This window comes from Tauraco erythrolophus, chromosome 28 (assembly GCF_009769465.1).
Source record: "Tauraco erythrolophus isolate bTauEry1 chromosome 28, bTauEry1.pri, whole genome shotgun sequence".
Taxonomy (NCBI): Eukaryota; Metazoa; Chordata; class Aves; order Musophagiformes; family Musophagidae; genus Tauraco; species Tauraco erythrolophus.
Genome location: NC_141492.1, coordinates 601,258 through 618,388, shown reverse-complemented (window position 1 = coordinate 618,388; position 17,131 = coordinate 601,258). Strand labels below are relative to the sequence as shown.

Genomic DNA, 17,131 nt, shown 5'->3' with positions numbered 1-17,131 from the left:
ATAACCTGTGGGTACCAGCCCTGACTTTGGGATTCCCAACAGAGCAAAGCCCCATCAAACACAAGTTATTTTCTGTGTAACTTTCAGTGGTATCGTTCACTGAACTTCTTCAGGCCCCTGCAAGCTCCCGTTACACACGCAGTCAGCCACTCTCTCCGATTTTGACTGGAAGAAGAGAAATGAAGGGTTGTTTGTGTTGTGTCTGAGTGGTTAGGGCTGTTTTTAACAAATCAGACAGTAAATCTGGTGCCTGCCTTGCAGGCAGGTGCTCTCCTGCCTAGCTGAAGCCACTTCCAATTTTTCACTCTGAAATGCCCAGATTTAAAAGCCCCTGATCAACCTGTGACAGCAATATAGAAACTACTGCTAGATTAAAACTGATCTCATTTGCTCCTTGAAGCTCATGCTGGTTTTTCCCTTCCGTGAAGCTCATGTAGGGGAGCCAGACAAACCAGTCAGCTGTTCCCTTTCCTTCCTCAAACTCTTGCAATAATTCTCTTCTCCAGAAGGAGGCTGATTCTTCCCAGCCAAAGAGGATGAATCGCGTCCATCCGTTTCCATTGCTTTATAACTCCTGCTCCTCTCGGTTCCTCTGCTGCCCAACTTTGCATGACTTGTCAGCATTATCGTTACAGCAGTTTAGTGTTTCAGACCTAAACTGCTGTAATCTGGAGATAACACATCTCCAGAACCCAAGATGCGCCCAGATCTCTGGTTACACTTGGCTCTTGGAAGCCAAAGCACTTTCCTGACGTGAATGCAAAGGCTTTGCAGAGAGTTGCAGAGAGGTGGAGTGATGGTGGAGTCCCAGGAGAAGTGAATAGCCGGCCTGTCCGAGCAGCTGCCCAACAGATGCAGAGGGCTGGAGAAAAGGCACCATCCTTTGGTCTGTGGCAGCACTTGGTCGTAACTTTGGAGATGGAAAAATTTCTCCCTTCGTTCCAGAGGTTGATCCTGCCCTAGATTGTTGTGTGGTGTTTGCCTAGGGGGTTAAATGCCAGCAGCAGGCTTTTCTGCAAAACACGTGGTTGGTTTTGCTTTCTGCTCTCCTCCACTGGCACTGCTGATGTTTCTGGTTCCTCCTGAGCGCTTAAGCTGCTTGTTAGAATTGCTTGGAAATAGATGCCAACTTACGGGTCTGATGCCTCCGATCTCCATAAGCTTCACTTACCTTGTAACTCCTTTTTCTTTCAGTTTGGTGACCTCACATCCCTGTCCCCAACACTGCTGGACAAAGGTACCTCCTTTCCTTCAAGGGAAGTCCTGCTGGGTCAGGGTTGAGTCGCTGTGGGAGGGGGAACCTCGTGCTGGCTCTTCTATCCTGCTCTGTTGGGAAGAAGGACCTCTTCTCCTCTGGTCCCCACTCTGATACTGAGACCTGTCCTTTGCAGATGACATTAGTGACCTGGGCAGCGACATGGACACGGACTCCCAGAGCTTGGGGGAGCCGCTGGTGAAACGGGAACGCAGCGACCCTGGCCACTCGCTGCAGGAGATCTGAAATGGAGACTCGGCTTTTCTCCAGCTGGACGAAGACATCCGGAGCCAGGTTTGACGGTGGCAAGCCTGAGTCTCCCCGTATCTGCGTTATTAGTGCCTCTTAGTTTCTCGTTATGTTTACTTGTGTTTGAGGATGGGCTCCGGGGGTGAGCCCGGGCGGTGGGACGGGGCTGGTTTGGCCGCCTGCTTTCCTCCAGCATGACTGCTGACTGGACGGCGAAGGTCCAAAGTCTACTACCGAGTGATGGAAGCCCCTCCGTGGCCAGCAGCGGATCAGATGTGCGTGGCTAGGAGAGGCTGTCCTCTCCAGCCTGAGCGAGGTGGGCAAACAAGGCTTTCTCTTTCAGGAAAGGTGGTTTGGGTTTCTTCCCCACTTCTCAGACTTCACTGTGATACAAACTTGAACCAATCAGTGCCCAAGAAGAAGGAAAAATACCTGAACCTTCTCCTCCAGCCTTTCAAGATAAGCTGTCCTGGCTCTGAGTTTGCCAAATCATTCGTGCCAGGGAGCACAGGACAGCATGTCTCTCTGGTATCTGCCTGGGGAGAAGGCTTCAGGCTGCACATCCATCCGGTCCCGGTGGAGTGGTGCGCACGCGTGCTGTGGGACTGACACGTACCTGCTCTGGGACGGACACGTGCTCGCTCTGGGACTACGGGACATGGTTCCCACCTGCTCCCGTGTCTCCTCAGCTGGGTGTTTCATTGCTGATCCACGAATGCTCCTGGGACACTGTCAGACCAACTCAAGATACCAAAGGACTCTGAGGAAGCGGCAGCCAGTCGCAAAGCCTGTTTGTTGCCCTCTGTGCTCTGATGCCCATGGGCAATCCCATTGCCCGGGCAATCCCCATCCTCGCCAGGGTACCCAGGCAGTGAAGAACTGGTCCTGTATCCTGGGTTTTGTAAAATTCTCACTTGATGTCCTGTTAAAATGTTGAAGGTAGGGTGCAGCTGCCCATGGGGCTGAATCAGGAGCATGGGTGAGGGTGTGCGACTGCAGTGCCTTAGGGCGGGCCGGCGTGCCCGCTTCCCCCCCGGCTCTGGGTGAGCCGGCTCAGCTCAGACTCTGATAACAGCCCGTCCCATGTGGCAGCGAGGGGCTCTCATGGAGCCCAGGTCTGCCCAACACCATGGTGGTGTTTCCCCTTGCTGTATCGCTTTGCCTTCTCCTGCGTGGTGGTGGTGGTGGCAGTGGTGGTGGTGGTAGTGGTGGTGGTGGCGGTGGTGGCGGTGGCAGCTCCCCTGGGGCTGAGCTGGGGGATCTTCTGCCCCTTTGGGGTTTTATTCTCCCTTTCCATGTCCTGTGGGGTCTGGGCTGACGTGGACTACAGGGCAGAGGAGGGGGGTGGAACCTGTCATCAAGCCAAACTGCAAAAACAAAGCCCGGGGGCAAATGTTTCTGTGAATAAAGGCTGTGTCATATATAGCTTTTATTATTATTATTTCTAATGATACAGTATTTGATGTGAGCTTTTCCAGGGGCATCGTGTACATTTGCATCAGAGTATATTCTATCCAAATATATTATTTACTCATTCCGAGTGGTACTAAGGTAGCTGTGACACTTTTAAAAATATTGCTAATGGAAAGTAAAAAGAAAGTGTGTATAGTGGCACATCTTTCCCTTTTACTGTCCCGTGCTGTTGTCTGTCAGGGTGATGTTTGTCTGTAAATGTCTCATATCAAAGTAGCAGGAGACGAGTGAAAAAGCTGGATTTATTTGTAAGTAACGACAACGACCACTCCCTGGGTCAGAGTCTGCACTTCAGATCCTACCGATGAGATAAGATGGTCTAAAAAAAAACCAGCTGAGCAACCAAGGCTTAAACTCCCCTGCTCCCACTGGTATTAACTTCAGCTGGTGCGTTGGCTCTTCTTTGCAGCCGCTACTGACCCAGCCAGCCACCTTCTGCTTACCACGGACGTGCAAACGAGATGCTCTGGAGCTGTGCAGCACTGTGCAAGGAGTCTGGATAACCACCTAAACCCGATATGCACAAAATTCCCAGCTAAACCTGAATAGCAATAAACATATATCAAATGCTCAGGCCTGTACAGTAGTTGTCGTGGTCCCATTTCTTCTTTAATCCCTGAAAGAGGATGTCAGGCAGCTGCTGCTGCTTCGCAGCGTCGGGGGGAGATGCAGGATCTGCCCAGTCCCGTCTAATTAAAGCAGTTTTGTCCGGGGATCCGGTGTCTGCAGGGAGGCAGATTCACAAACCCGTGGCCTGTCTGTGGGGGTGATGTGCCCACGACACCAGAGCTCACGGCGGGGAGAAGAGGCTGGAGGATCAGGCTGCTGCTGAGCACAGGGCCACAAGAAGCGTTTTCTAATTGCACTTCCAGACTAATTGTGGAGCATGGGAGCAGTGAGACAGGGATGTGACGAGTGACAGTGACAGATCGTTCCTGCTCTGACCCATCGGGAAGGAGAAGGTTGAGCCTTAACCTCTTTGCCTCTGCATCCTCCTTGCTCGCTTCACTCTCCCGCTGGATTATGCCCAGTCTTGCTGGGACGGCTGGAGCAGCCTGGGCCTTTTCCTTCAGATATTGAGTCTCAGGGATGAAACAAGGGGGTTATTCTCCCCTGGCTCCCTGGGGGAGCTGAGCAGCACCTCCTGACCCCCAGCACACCTGCCTGCAAGCGGAAAGCAAAGCCAGCTCAAAACATTCCCGTTAAAAAACACACCCAGCTTCACCTTGCCACTGGCTCCGTCGTCCGTCCTAGGCGGGTGAATCCCTGCAGAGGTTTCAGCAGGGCTGGGCTGGCAGGCTGGGAGCAGCCAGGCGCAGGCGATGGACCGCAGCGAAGGACGGGAGAAGCCGGGCTGCCCGCGCGGCCCCTTGGTGCCAGGGACAGGCAGCACCCAGGCGTGGGCAAAGGGTGCCCAGAGCTTTGCAGCAGCGTCAGCGCACGTGATTCCAGTTGAGAGACGACTTAGAAGGGAGTGCTGGGGCCGGGGGGGCGTTCAGCCCTGTCGTGTCCTGACTGGCAGTGGATCTGCCTCTCACTGCAAATTCGGGTGAGGTGTGTCCTTGCTGTCACCTGCCACCAAGTGCCACCACCCTGCAGGGACTGCGGCTCTTCCCAGCAGCACTGCCAGGCGGCTCTTGGCCACCAATCTCAACCCAGGTCTTTCTCTCCCACCATCTCACTGCCATGCAGTTCCCAACCAGCAGAGAAAGCCCGGAGGTGGCAGTGGGGGGGGTGACACCAAGGGAAGCTAGGGGAGCGTGACATCCCAGAAACACTTTGGCATTGCTGGTCCCTGTGGCTCATCCCAAAAAGGTGACATTCCAGGTGGACAGTGCGGTTACAGCTCAGGGGTTCATCAGGAGCAGCCCCGTGCAGCTGGGGCTACGTGTTTGGGCAGGAGAGCCCAGCAGACGCTGCCGGTCTGGCGACAGCCGGGTTGTTCCAAGAGCTCAGGGTGGATCCATGATGAGCCCTTGGCCGGTCCCTGTGACCACAGGGCACAGAGAAACATCCGCTGAACCCCATGTCTGGACAGACGAGCTGAGAGTCAGCCAGGTGAGGCTCCCAGAATTGACCCCTCCAGGTGACAGCTCTGGTTCTCGGCCACCTCCGCAGCCCCCCGTGCCCTGGCATCACCCCCGCCCAGCAATCCCCCCCCACCTGCCCAAGCCCCCCAGTGCTCTGACAGACGTTTTCACACCTGTACATTGCCCTTCCACTGCTGCCCAACACGGGGCTCAAGCAACAGGGATGAGTTTCATCCCGGATCTCCTGTCCCACAGCATCACCCCCTCCCAAGGGGGGCCCATGGGCTTCACCCCAGTCTCAGAGCTCTTCTGCTCGCTCTCATGGAGGTGGGGGCTATTTCTGCAGGAAGAAGGACCTTCGCCTGTCACCCTGGCAGCACCAGCAGCCCAAACGAGGCCCTGGATGGAGCCTTCCCTGCACCTCCATGTGACTGTTACTGTCCCTGCACAAGATGAAGAAACTGAAGCACGGACCGAGATGCCTCGTGACAGCCATTCATCACCCCACTGGGTACCAGTGCCAGTGCCTCTGCCCCTCCCCTGCCAGCCTGGCCTGGCTCAGCAGTGGTGGCCAGAGGAGCCCAGCTGCTCCCAGGGCTCAGCTGGGGCCATTTAACCTGCCGAGAGGTTTCACCTGGAGCCTGGTGGGTCTCGATGGGGGCAGGTCCATAACCACCCACCGAGGCCCTTTCCGGGCGGCTGCTCTTATAAACCAGCAGCTTCCTATGTCCCTAGGGCTTTTTCTTTCTTTCTTTTTTTTTTCTTTTCTTTTTCCTTTGTCTTTTAGGAGCTGTGGTTTGGAGGTGGAGAGGGCTGGGGTCTGCTGCCTGCAGGTCTCTAGGGCATAGTGCCAGGATTTTCTGCCCTTCCCAGCACTGCCAAGCAGGTAAGGGCACAGCAATGAGCTGCCTCTGCTTCCCCCATCCCTGGGCTGGGGTTGGAGGCTGCAGCCCAGAGCAGGGCTCTGCCCTGGAACTGGCTGCAGCCAGGAAGGGTCCCAGCACAGTCCTTCTCTCATGTACTGTCCCAGATGAAGGACAATGTTATCACGTAGCTCTGGTGTGACCTTGGGGCTCAGTTCTCAGCCCAGCTGCAGCACCCCTCTGCCAATGCAAAGAAATTCCTTCTCGGAGCTGCATCTCCTTCCACCACGGAGCCGCTCGCTCGCCCTGCTCAGCCAGGAGGACCACCTTGAGAGCTTCAATGGGTATGTGGCTGCAGGGATGCGTGTGGGGGCTGACCCTGGTCTTGCCTCGTGTTTGTCCCCAAGGGAATGTGTCCCTTGTGTGGGATGGGTTTAGGTTCATGGTCTAGCACTGATGTTCCCAGCTCCAGGAGGTTTGCGGTGCCTAGGCTGGTGTTGCTCCTCTGTAGTCAGGGCAAAGCTGATGGCCCCAGGTCTCCCCAGGGTCTCTGTCATCAGCACTGTTGTGGCTCAGGCTGGGCAGTGCTGTGTGTCCCAAAGGCCACCAACTCACACCTGTGTCCCTGCTGCTCTGCCAGGAGCTTCTGCGACATGAACGATTCTTTGGGGGCTGATCTGTTGGACTGCAACTACTCCATCCCTGACCCGCAGCTGGTACGGAGGATTGTGTCCCAGGTGGAGTTCTACCTTTCCGATGAGAACCTGGCCAAGGATGCTTTCCTCCTGAAACATGTCCAAAAGAACAAGATGGGCTTTGTCAGCATCAAACTGCTGACATCCTTCAAGAAGGTAGACAGTCCATGGTGCCGGCCAGCTGGGGTGGGAAGTGACCTCCACGTAGGGGTGCTCTGGCTGTCTCTGGTGGGGTGCACAGGGAGGTCCAGGCTCTACTCAGGCTGTCTGTGTCCTGGCAAAGTGCTGGTGGTGCAGAGTTGTGCTCTGCTCTCTGCCTCTGATGTGCTGCAGCAGCTCTCCAGCTGAGGAGGGTGGCTGGGGAAGGGGTGGACAGTCCTTAAACCACCCCCAGGGCTGGATTTGCCTCTTCTGCCCTTGGTCCCCCCAGGCTGCTTTGGGAGAGACCATCCCTTAATCAAAAATCTGTGAGATATGGGGAAGCTGTGGCTTATTGCCACAGTCCAGGGGGCACTGGGGACCTTCTTCTGCAGACCCTGAAGATGCTCCTGTGAACAGATGATATTGGCTTGCCATGGTTTCAGGTTGATGGGGTTGCAGCCTGCATGGATGACGGGTTTAGGGTGGTCTTTACCTGGGGAGAATCACAGGGACACAGTGGCCTACTCTCTTCTGCAGGTGAAATACCTGACGCGCGACTGGCGGCTCACGCTCTACGCCCTGCAGTTCTCAGAGCTGCTGGAGGTGAACAAGGAGGGCACCAAAGTGAGGCGGCGGGTCCCCGTCCCCGAGTCCCTGCTGAGCATCCCCCCCAGCAAACTGCTGCTGGCCTGGGAGCTGCTGCCCCAGAAGCAGGGTGTGCTGCCGCTGCTCCAGAAGAATTTCCTTGAGACCATCACGAGGATGTTCAGCCCCTTCGGCGCCATCGCCTCCATCCGCATCCTGCGGCCGGGCCGCAAGCTGCCCTCGGATGTGCGGAAATACACATCGCGCTTCCCTGAGCTGCTGAGCAAGTGCTGCGCGCTGGTGGAGTACGAGAGTCTGGAGAGCGCCCGAAGGGCTTTTGAGGATCTCGGCCGCCAAAGCCGCCCGAGCAGTGAGAACATCAGGGTGGTCCGGCTCTGTGGGAAGGGCTACAAGAAGAAGCCTGGGGCTGAGAGGGAGGTGGCGGAGGAGCCGCTGGACCAGCCGGGTTGGAAGGCGCAGGCAGCGGCCACAACCTTCCCCTGCAGCATCTGGGACTCCTTGCTTTGCAGCTCCTCGGAGTCGGACGGCACCCTGGCATCGCTGCCCCTCCTCCTCAACAAGGACCCCTCGGAAGCTGCCTGGGCCGACGGTGACTTCAAGCCCGGCGACTTGAGCAATGCCTTCGCTGGATCGCTGCTCGCCAGCAAAGTCTTCCCCCAGCTTGGGGCTGACGTGGGCACCAGCAGTTGCTACGGCGTCAGCTCCAGCATGGAGAGCCCCCGTGGCTGTGGCTGGGAGAGTGGGGTGGATGTCTGGGCACCCTGGTGCAATGGCCCCTCTCCGGATGCCAAACCTGCTCCTGGCAATGCCATGGCAGCAACGCGGATGTCTGAGCCCCTCGGCCTGTGGGATGGGGTACTGCGCGTGACCCACAGCCCGGATGGCACCGAGAGCGTCTGCAACAGCATTGGAAGAGGAGAGCTCGTCCCTCGGTACTGAGGCTCCTTGGTGTTTGGGAATTTTTCTTTTCTTTTGTTTTCCTGCTTCTCTGGAGCAGAAGGACTCTCGGTGGCCCCCGGGGCTGCGGGTGCTGCAGCTGCCGCCGGGGACGGGAGTCCCGGGGCACGGCCGCTGCTCAGGCGGGTGCGTGCGAGGCGAGCGGCAGAGCAGCGGCGGCACCAGGCGCTGCGGGACCGCGTCTGCCCGGGGCCTGGAGCAGCTCCGGCATCCCCGCAGCGGCGCTGGGTGCCCTGAGGAAGGGGCTTATCCCCCCCACGACCCCCGGCGCTGAGACTGCCCGGCGGGGCCCTCACCTGCACCTTCTGCAGCCAGACCCGGGCAGGGGTACACGTGTCCCGAAGGCGCCGGTAGCTGCACTGGCTCCAGGCTGTGGAGCTGGGATGGGAAATGGGAGATAAATAGAGATGGAGTTTCCAGGCACTTTCTGGCCACTGAGTGATTTGGGGTTTTTTGTTGTTGTCTTTTTTTTTTTTCTTCCTCCTCATCGTGTGCGTGCGGCTGCCCACGGTGCAGCCAGACACGGGCAGGAGGGTCCCTGCCTGGCGGGAGCAGAGCGGATCTTGGGGAGATTTGGGATTATTTTGCGGGCCCGTGAGGCAAAGCCGGGCTCCGGAGCAGAGAGTGGCGGCAGCTGGGGCCGTGTCCGTGAGTCCTGCAGGGACCCGTCTGTCCTGGCCCCCCCGCCAAAGGGCCGCTTCCCTGGGGAAGGGGCCAGGGGACTCCCCCCGCCATGGCCTGCCCCGCTGGCCATGACTCAGCCCTGGGGGCGGCTCGGTGCCCTTCGGGGCTCGCCGGCTCTGATGTGGGGCTCGGCGGGGCTTTGGCACCTCTTGGGTGCCCTTTCCCGGTGCCCCCTGCGCTCCCTGCCCCTCCCACACAGGCACGGAGCCGTCGTGGAAAAACAACATTTAATGGAAGAAAAACACAACAGAAAAGTTCCCATGAAACATAGTCTAACCCCCCTCCCTCCACCCCAAAACCCCCCACCCCTCCTCCTCTTCCACCCCTGAGTCCCCCCCATCTCCCTCTAATCCCCCCCGGCCGCCCCCGTGCTGCCCGCCAGAGCCCTGCGCTTGCTGGGGGGCTCTGCCCAGGTGCTCGCCCCCCGCTTCATCCCCCGCTGTTCTGCCGTGGGAGGCTGGGACGGTGGCAGGTCCCAGCCCGCGTCCCCCCGCAGCTCCATGATGTCAATCCCCAGGATTTCTTCCAGGCTCTGGGTGCCGTTGGTGGTCTCTGGGATGGTGTAATCAAGGTGGAGCAGTTCATCAAGCAGTTCCAGTAACTGGCAGTCGCAGGGTGAGATGGCTGCGCTGGTGGCACCAGCGTCCCCATGCCTGGGGACCCTGGTGGCACCATCCTGGCTGGGCCCCAGCTCCTGGGCCTTCGTCCTGAGAAATCTGGCTGCTGCCAGAGCCCTGCGCTTGCTGGGGGGCCCTGGCCAGGTGCTCGCCCCCCGCTTCATCCCCCGCCGTTCTGCTGTGGGAGGCTGGGACGGTGGCAGGTCCCAGCCCGCGTCCCCCACAGCTCCTCCGCCTCCACCCCCAGGTAGATTTCTCCCAGGCTGCAGGTGCCATTGGTGGTGTCGGGGATGGTGTAGCCGGGGTACAGCAGCTCGTCCAGTAGGTCCAGGGAAGGGAAGTCACAGGGCGAGTCGGCTGTGCTGGTGCTACCAGTGTCCCCAGCCATGGGGATGCTGGTGGCACCAGCATTGCCAGGCATGGTGATGCTGATGGCATCAACATCCCCAGGCATGGGGACATTGGTGGGAATGTCCTGGCTGATTTCCACCTCCTCCGGGGAGACACTGAGGAGTCTCAGGGCTTCCTGTATCAGCATCTCCTCGGTGACTTCAAGGTCCCCCACCAGTTTCCCGTGGTCTTGATTGTGGGGGTCAGCAGAGGGGCTGGGGGGGACATCACTGCCGGCGGAGATGCTGGTGTCCGGGGCTTCCCCTGCGGTGGTGGTGGTGGGGTGGTGCGATGGGCCCCAGGGGGTCCCAGAGGCTGCCCAGGCCGGGCTGGTCCAGCAGCCCCCAGGGCCCCACAGGGCAGCAGGTGGCACTGGAGCAATGCCATAGCCCAGGATGGAGGCGCTGGGCCACGGTAGGATGGTGCTGCTCCAGTGCGCTCTGAAGCAGCCGGGTTCAAAGCAGCAGCTGCATGGGAGCCTGTTCAGCCCTGGGTGGGTGAGAGGGAGCCGTGCTGGGCTGGGGGGACGCTCCAGGGGCACCCACCCAGCCAGGGGGGACAGGGGTGGTGGGGATGCTGGGAGTGCCCAGGGGTGCCAAAGGCACCGGGCTGGCAGAGCAGACAGGGGTGCTGTACCTGCTGGTGGGGCCGGGGGGGCCATCCCCGCTGCGGGGAGGGGCTGTTCCTGCCCGGGCAGGTGGCACAGGGTGGCTGAGGCTGGAAGAGAGACGGGAGCCATGAGATGGCACCTCCGCTCTGGCCCCAGGAGCGTCCCCGGGCTGCAGGGTGGGTCCTTACCTCGGGGGGGCAACATCTCTGGTGGCCCAAAAGGCTGAAACAGCCCCGGTGCCAGGCTGGGCTGGGAGCCCCACGCAGAGAGCTGCGCTGCTGCCCACGCCATGGTCCGTTCTGGCAGTTGGGCACTAAGGACTCTCTGGGTGTTCCGGGACGGAATGTTGGGGCTCCCTGTGTTCCGCCCCTCCCCCAACTGCCGCCCCAGCTCCTCCTGGAGAGGGAGAGGATTCCAGGGGCCGGGGTGGCCCTGGCCCCTTCAGGTGGCCCTCGGGGGCTGTAGGTGCAAGTGCTTTTTGCTTTAAATGGTGTTTTTCAAGGGCAGAAAGAACAAGTTCCTCCAGCCGAGCCGTGCGGGGACCTGGCTCATCCCTGATGAGATGCTGGGGCTGTTTGTGCTCTACAGGACCCCAGCGATGGGGCTGGCACCAACAAACTGACATGTCAGGGGTGGGGTGTTCGGTGTCAGATGGCACACGCTGACTTCTGCTCCCTGCTCTGCAGCTGTCCCATCTTCCCCGTGTGTTTGGGACACTTGGTCCACCTTCTCCCGGTCCATAGTCCCTGCACGCCCGAAACTGCAGTCGCCTCGTCTGTGATCCCCTGAGCCTGTGCCTGGTGTGTGTGGGCCTGGAGCAAGACAGATTTGTAGCGCGAGGGCTTGGTGTCTCCTGGGGTGACACGTTGGGCGCTCTGCTGGACGAGGTTTCCTGCCCAGCTTAGGCTGCCGTCCCGTCCTTTGCCGTTAACGCTCCGCCGTCGGCACAGCCGTGTCGTTGGGCTCATGTTTGGCCTGGGCTGCCGAGAGGGTGAGAAATAGCTGTGAAGTCCAAATGAAGACAGACCTGTGCTCCACCTTCTTTCTTGTGCCCCTCCTTGCGCTGCATCCAAAGGTTTTGCCAGGCCCTTTTTCTGCAAACCCAGAAATTGCCTCTCAGTTCCCATGAGCCCAGGCAAGCAGCTGGAAGGCGGTTCCAGCCCTGCCTCGTAGCGCAGGTCCCAAGAAGAGGAGGCAGAAGGTAACCTCTGTGGGACCTCTGTGTTCCTACCTGCACAAGAAAAGAGCTGAATTGAAAGTCCCGCGAGTCTTCATGCTGCGATCTTGCATGAAATTGTTACATTTCTCACCAAAATGCTGCAATTGTGCAACTCAGCTGCCAACAAGTTGATTATGGTTTTATTTTTTCTGGGGGCACAGCAAAAAGGAACCCATTAAACCTTTTCTCGCCCTCCAAACCACAAAATTCCAGTGAAGAGGATCCAGGGCACCAATCTGTTGAGAAATCGGCTGCCTGAGGTCAAAACAAACGTGGGGGTGGAACAACACGCTGAAAACCCCAATCCCGGGATCAGTCCGGCCGGAGAGCAATCCCTGCCGTGACCCACCGCGTGGCGCACGGGGAAACGTTGCTGAAAGATGCAGCAGATCTGAAACGAGCCGCGAGCGCTGTGGGGGAGCCCTGTCTGCCGCCGGCTTGTGAGCACGGAACGTCGTGACGGACGTGACGAAACGTCCTCTGTGCCACTGTCTGACCCACAAACGAGGAAACGGCGAGGGGGGAAAAAGCAAAGCACTGGGGCAATGCAGATGTGGGAGGAACGGGGAAAGGGGGGCTGGTCTGGAGAAAGGGGCTTTGGGGAGCGTTAGCGGGGGGCCCGACGGAGGAGAATCCTGCCCAGGACAGCGGGGCTGCTCTGGCCGACAGGCAGCCGGACCCGCACACCGGACCCGCCTGCAATTGAAATCAGGGCAGGGGGGCAGGAGAGTCAGGGGCTGCGTTCCCCTTGCTCTGGCCGTGCTGGGCCACGCGGGGTTCTGCAGCTGGGGGGTCCCAGAGCCACCCCGGGGACCTGCAGCTGCCTGAGGGTCCCACAGCCACGGAGGGTCCTGTCCCGCCGCGCTCGCTCCCTTCCCGATACCGAAAGCGGAACAGCCCGAGCGCCCGTGCCCGGCGCCCCGGCCATGGCGGCAGCGGAGGAGCTGCAGAAGGAGGCGATTTGCTCCATTTCCCTGGACTTTTTCTGCGCTCCGGTGATGCTGGACTGCGGGCACGACTTCTGCCGAGCCTGCATCTCCCAGTGCTGGGCCCGGGCCGCCGTCCCCTCCTGCCCCCAGTGCCGGGAGACCTTCTCCGGCCGCAGCCTCCGGCCCAACCGGCTGCTGGGCGACATCGTGGAGAGGCTGAAGCAGCTGGGCAACCCGGGGGGGACGAGGTGAGGCTGCCGGGACGCCTCCGCGCTCCTTCCTGGGCCGTTCCTCGTGTCGACGTGGGACGGCTGCCTTCCCCACGCTGGTCACACCTTTCACCGAGGCGCTGTGTCACGACGTGCGAGGACTGTGCGTGCAGTCCCCGTCCTGCGTCGCTTTTTGCATCTGTCCGCAGACCCCGCTGACTCCAGGAGCTGAGACCACAGCCCTGGGGTGCCGGCACCCCCCATCTGACCGCAGTAGCTGCCACCAAATCCACTCATGCTGGTCCCCCCATAACTGGCACTTTGTCCTTGCAGCGCCCACGGGATGCAGATGGATGTTGCAAACAGGTAGTTAAGACAGGATTGAACGGGAAGGTAGGACAGACAGCGGTGAGCAGGCACGGGGCTGGGTCGGACGAGCGCACTGACCAGCTCTGGTTTACCCATGACCAGTCCCATGGGTAAACTCCATCCACTTCTGTGGAAAAAGCCGACCTGTGAAAGGGAGGTCGGGGCTGGAGCGGAGGGAAGGGGCTCAAAGAACGGTGAAGGGAAGCGCTGCGCACACAGACTCTGCCGAGGACGCTGAATAAAACCTCTGGAAAAGCAGCTGTGAAAGTCACAGCTCGCTCCAGGGCGAAGCCCACCCCTTCTCCTGGCTCTGTGGCCAGAAGCCCACGGTGACCTGCTGGGTCTGGCTGTGGTGCTGCCGCAGGGGTTGATTCCAGCTCTTGCCAGACCCGTACCCAGCTGCCTTCGGCTCCGGCTGTGGGATCTTGCCTTCCTCCCAGTGTGCTCGTGGAAAGGCAGAGCCGCAGCCCTGCAGAGGTAAGCTCTCCCTGCAACATCAGCTTTGGCACCAGGAGCTGAGGACATGCTGGCACCAAGGTGTGGGCAGCCACTCGGAGACCTCGTCCGTTCTCACCAGGATTCGCCCCCCTTCTGTGCGCTGTCCGGAGCAGGAGCTTTGGGATCGGCTCCTTGGACAGTCCCCTCTGCTGGATTGCTGGTCCCACAGATGTGCAGAGCCCAGATGCAGTGGGATGTCCCCTGTGCCCCTGCAGTGCCAGAGAGGTTGATGAGCCCATCCCTTAGTGCCAGGGCGGGATATACCCAGAGCCGCGACTCTTCCCAACTACTGGAGTAGACCAGGGAGACCCAATGCTGTGCCTGTGCCCAGCTGCCACCACAAAGGTGACAACTGAGTTGGCACTAAAGTCCAACCAGCAACATGGCTGGAGAAGACGAAATCTCGGCTGCACCCAGGCAATGTTCCCCTTCACCTTCTCTTCTCTAAGAGCAGGAGTTAGCAGGAGAGGACAAAGCAAGGGCCCTGGGAACGGGGACCCCCACCTTTTCCAGGTCTAGCATGTCCTTGGAATGTCATTTCCCCAAAATGCCAGTTCTCCGGAGCAGATCTGGAAGGGATGTCCTCTGAGGAGTGGCTGAGCCTGAGCACTCCGGGTTTGTCTCACTTGAGGAAAAGGAGGCTGAGGGGCGACCTCATCGCTCCCTGCAACTTCGTAGGGAGGAGACGTGGAGAAGGAGGTGCTCTTCTCCCTGGGATCCAGGGCCAGGATGCGTGGGGATGGTTCAAAGCTGCACCGGGGAGGGTCAGACTTGGCATTCAGAAGCAGGTCTTTACCGAGGGGATGTTCAAACACTGGAACAGGCTTCCTGGAGAGGTGGTCGATGCTCCAGGCCTGTCAGTGTTGGAGAGGTGTTTGGACAATGCCCTTAACAACGAGCTTCTCATTTTTCATTAGCCCTGAGTTGGTCGGGCAGCTGGACTAGATGATTGTTGTAGGTCCCTTCCACCTGAACGAGTCGAGTCTATTTTCTGTGAGGAAAAGGAGACCTTGATGGGGGAGGATGGGAGAACAGCAGATCTGTGGGAACTGGCTCGCCTGTGGACTTCAGACACTTCTCAGTTTCTTGCCTCTCGGCTGTCCCTCTGGCTTTTGCCAGTGCTCTGCTGTAAGAAATGTGCTTAATGCACATGTCAGAGAACTGGGAACAAGGCAAGGAGAGGCCTTGGACGTGTGGAGAAGATAAGCGTTATCATGAGCTCCAGCACCCAGCTCGTTTGGCTGGTTTTGAACTTAATGATTAAGCTTAATTGAAAAAAGCCAGCGACGCTACTCCAGCACCTTTTAAGGAGTCTGAACCTGCTGTATTTTCCACGGCCTTGTACACAGTAGCTCCGCAGTGCCCCGGCACTCGCCCTGGGGCCACCACCTGGCACGGAGCTCCTGCATGCACCGAACCTCTGTGATCCCTGTTGTCTCTGCAGTCCCAGCTGTGGGGTGGAGGGCATGAAGGAGACTCTTTGGTGGTGTCCATCTCCAAGCCCTGCCAGTGCTCCCACTTGGTGGCCAGAGGAACCACGCGAGCACAAGCTGGCAGGACGCTCCCAGTTCCCAGCATCACGACCCAAGGTGATGGTGTTCGCCTTTCCAGCCCTCCCCTGCCACCCACGCTCCCTCCGTGTCAAGGGCACAGCTTGAGCCATGAGCCCATCCCCACCCACAGCCACGGGTGCAGCCTCTCCCTGCGACATGAAGCCAGGCAGAAAGCAAAGATCGGGGCTTCGTTTTCAGCGTCAACAAATGCTACTTGCCCGCCTGTAAAGTCCAGGCAGACCTGGATGACCCTGGGGAGGCAGGCAAGGTGCAGGGGGGTCCAGTCAGGGTCGGTGAAAGCATGGTATTGTCCAAACCACTGCCCCACGGCCCAGATCCCTTCCTGGGGCGTAAAACTGAGGACCCCCTTCCTCCTGACAGACTCCCGGGCCACCCCCACAGCCCACCAGTCCCCTCCCTCGGCCACCTCCACCTGCCAGCAGTGCCTGCCCGTGGCGAAGCCCTGGCTGCCCATCACGCACGGCTCCGTGTCGAACCGCTCAGGGTTGCTGGGCAGCGAGGTCCACTCGTCGCCCCGTCCCACGCCTCTCTGGTCGCCAGCCAGGATGAGGAAGGGGTTGGCGGTGTCGGGGTCCAGGATCACGTTGGCTGGGGACAGAGGAGGAGAAGCTGCTCAGGACAGGCAGCCCCAGAGGTGCCCCAGGGCTGCACCCACCCCAGCAAGGGAAGGGACAGGGTGATTTCCTTTCCCCTGCCCAGAGATGTCCGGTGTGGGGTGGACGATGTTACCCTTGTGCTGGCCTACCCCAGCCTCAACGTTGCCCTGATCCTGCCCCTGCTCCTGATCCACGAGCTTCCATGCGATCCCTGGCCAAGGGGACCCCACTTTGCTGGAGGAGGATGCACTTGAGTGGATGGGTGCACATTTGCTGTGCAGGCACCCGGACCTGAGCCTGGCTGTCTCCAGTGCTGCAAGAGTAAAACGGGCACATCTGGGCACAAACCAGTGTGACAGACGTTACCCCAGACCCCAGATTCCTGTTTCTCTCTGTGGACAGCAGGGGAAGCCAAGAATGGCAGCTCAGGTGTCTCTGGTGTTGGTGGTGGGTCTCCAGCACAAGGAATTCAGCTGAGGGTGTTGCAGCCACAAAGTGTCAACCCCATGACAAGCCCCCGGTGCTTTGACCCTAAAGGGCTCTTCCACAGCAGAAACAGGATGCCTTTCTCCCCTCAACAGAGGACAGTTCCATCTCCCCTTCCAAAACCTCACCTCTTCCACTCATCTCCTCCACCTCGTTGGCCAAGGTCTCCCTCATTTCACTCTCCATCCTGGATACCAGCATGTCTCCAGAAAATCAACAGGAGAGCAGGCAGGATTCCCTGTTGAAAGTGGAAATTGCAAGACTCAGAGACTGCCTGAAGAGGATCAAGAAGCAGAAGGAATGATGGAAAAGTCAGAGCACTTGGAAAATTTTTAGACGGCCAGCACCCACCTGCAGGCTGACTCCAGAACAGGAGGTTTTGGATGGCTCTGAAGGTCTTCGGTCTGCTCTCCACTCCCCTGAGCTCCTCATCAGCTCGTGGCTGGACTGGGCTCGCACACCATTTCCAGCTTGTTTGAGTGAGCAGATCCAAGCCCAGAGGGGCTGGATGTCCCGGAGAGCACAGCTCGGAGTCGGGCACCTCCGCCTCTCTGTGGGACCACCGGAGCTTCCACCTCCCCTCCTCTTGGTGCCCGCCTCCCGTGCCCTGAAGCTGTTGGCAGGAGCATGACCTCATCTAACATTGAATTTGGGAGCTCCCTGCCCACGCTCCTGCAGCGC

General features: G+C 59.3%; 3 protein-coding genes across 6 annotated transcripts in view; 2 read left to right on the top strand and 1 right to left on the bottom strand.

The window, feature by feature from the left end:
• RFX2 (regulatory factor X2) overlaps window positions 1-1,501 on the top strand; it is a 28,783-nt gene extending 27,282 nt beyond the window's left edge. For all 4 annotated transcript variants that reach the window (XM_009988049.2, XM_086627564.1, XM_009988051.2 and 1 more), the window contains 2 exons: window positions 1,195-1,237; window positions 1,392-1,501. In XM_009988049.2, coding sequence (XP_009986351.2) covers window positions 1,195-1,237; window positions 1,392-1,501 — 153 coding nt within the window. The remainder of the gene's footprint in view (window positions 1-1,194; window positions 1,238-1,391) is intronic.
• Window positions 1,502-6,047: 4,546 nt separating this feature from the next.
• On the top strand, window positions 6,048-8,251 carry LOC104372837 (uncharacterized). The gene is made up of 3 exons (XM_009978617.2): window positions 6,048-6,214; window positions 6,511-6,721; window positions 7,244-8,251. Exons 1-3 carry the CDS (start codon window positions 6,048-6,050, stop codon window positions 8,249-8,251), a joined length of 1,386 nt encoding a protein of 461 aa, XP_009976919.2.
• A 6,433-nt stretch (window positions 8,252-14,684) lies between these two features.
• LOC147526700 (E3 ubiquitin-protein ligase TRIM7-like) lies at window positions 14,685-16,685 on the bottom strand. Its single transcript, XM_086627649.1, has 2 exons — window positions 16,579-16,685; window positions 14,685-15,956 (listed from the first exon to the last, which is right to left on the bottom strand). Exons 1-2 carry the CDS (start codon window positions 16,649-16,651, stop codon window positions 15,436-15,438), a joined length of 594 nt encoding a protein of 197 aa, XP_086483775.1. The 5' UTR covers window positions 16,652-16,685; the 3' UTR covers window positions 14,685-15,435.
• Window positions 16,686-17,131: the final 446 nt, after the last annotated feature.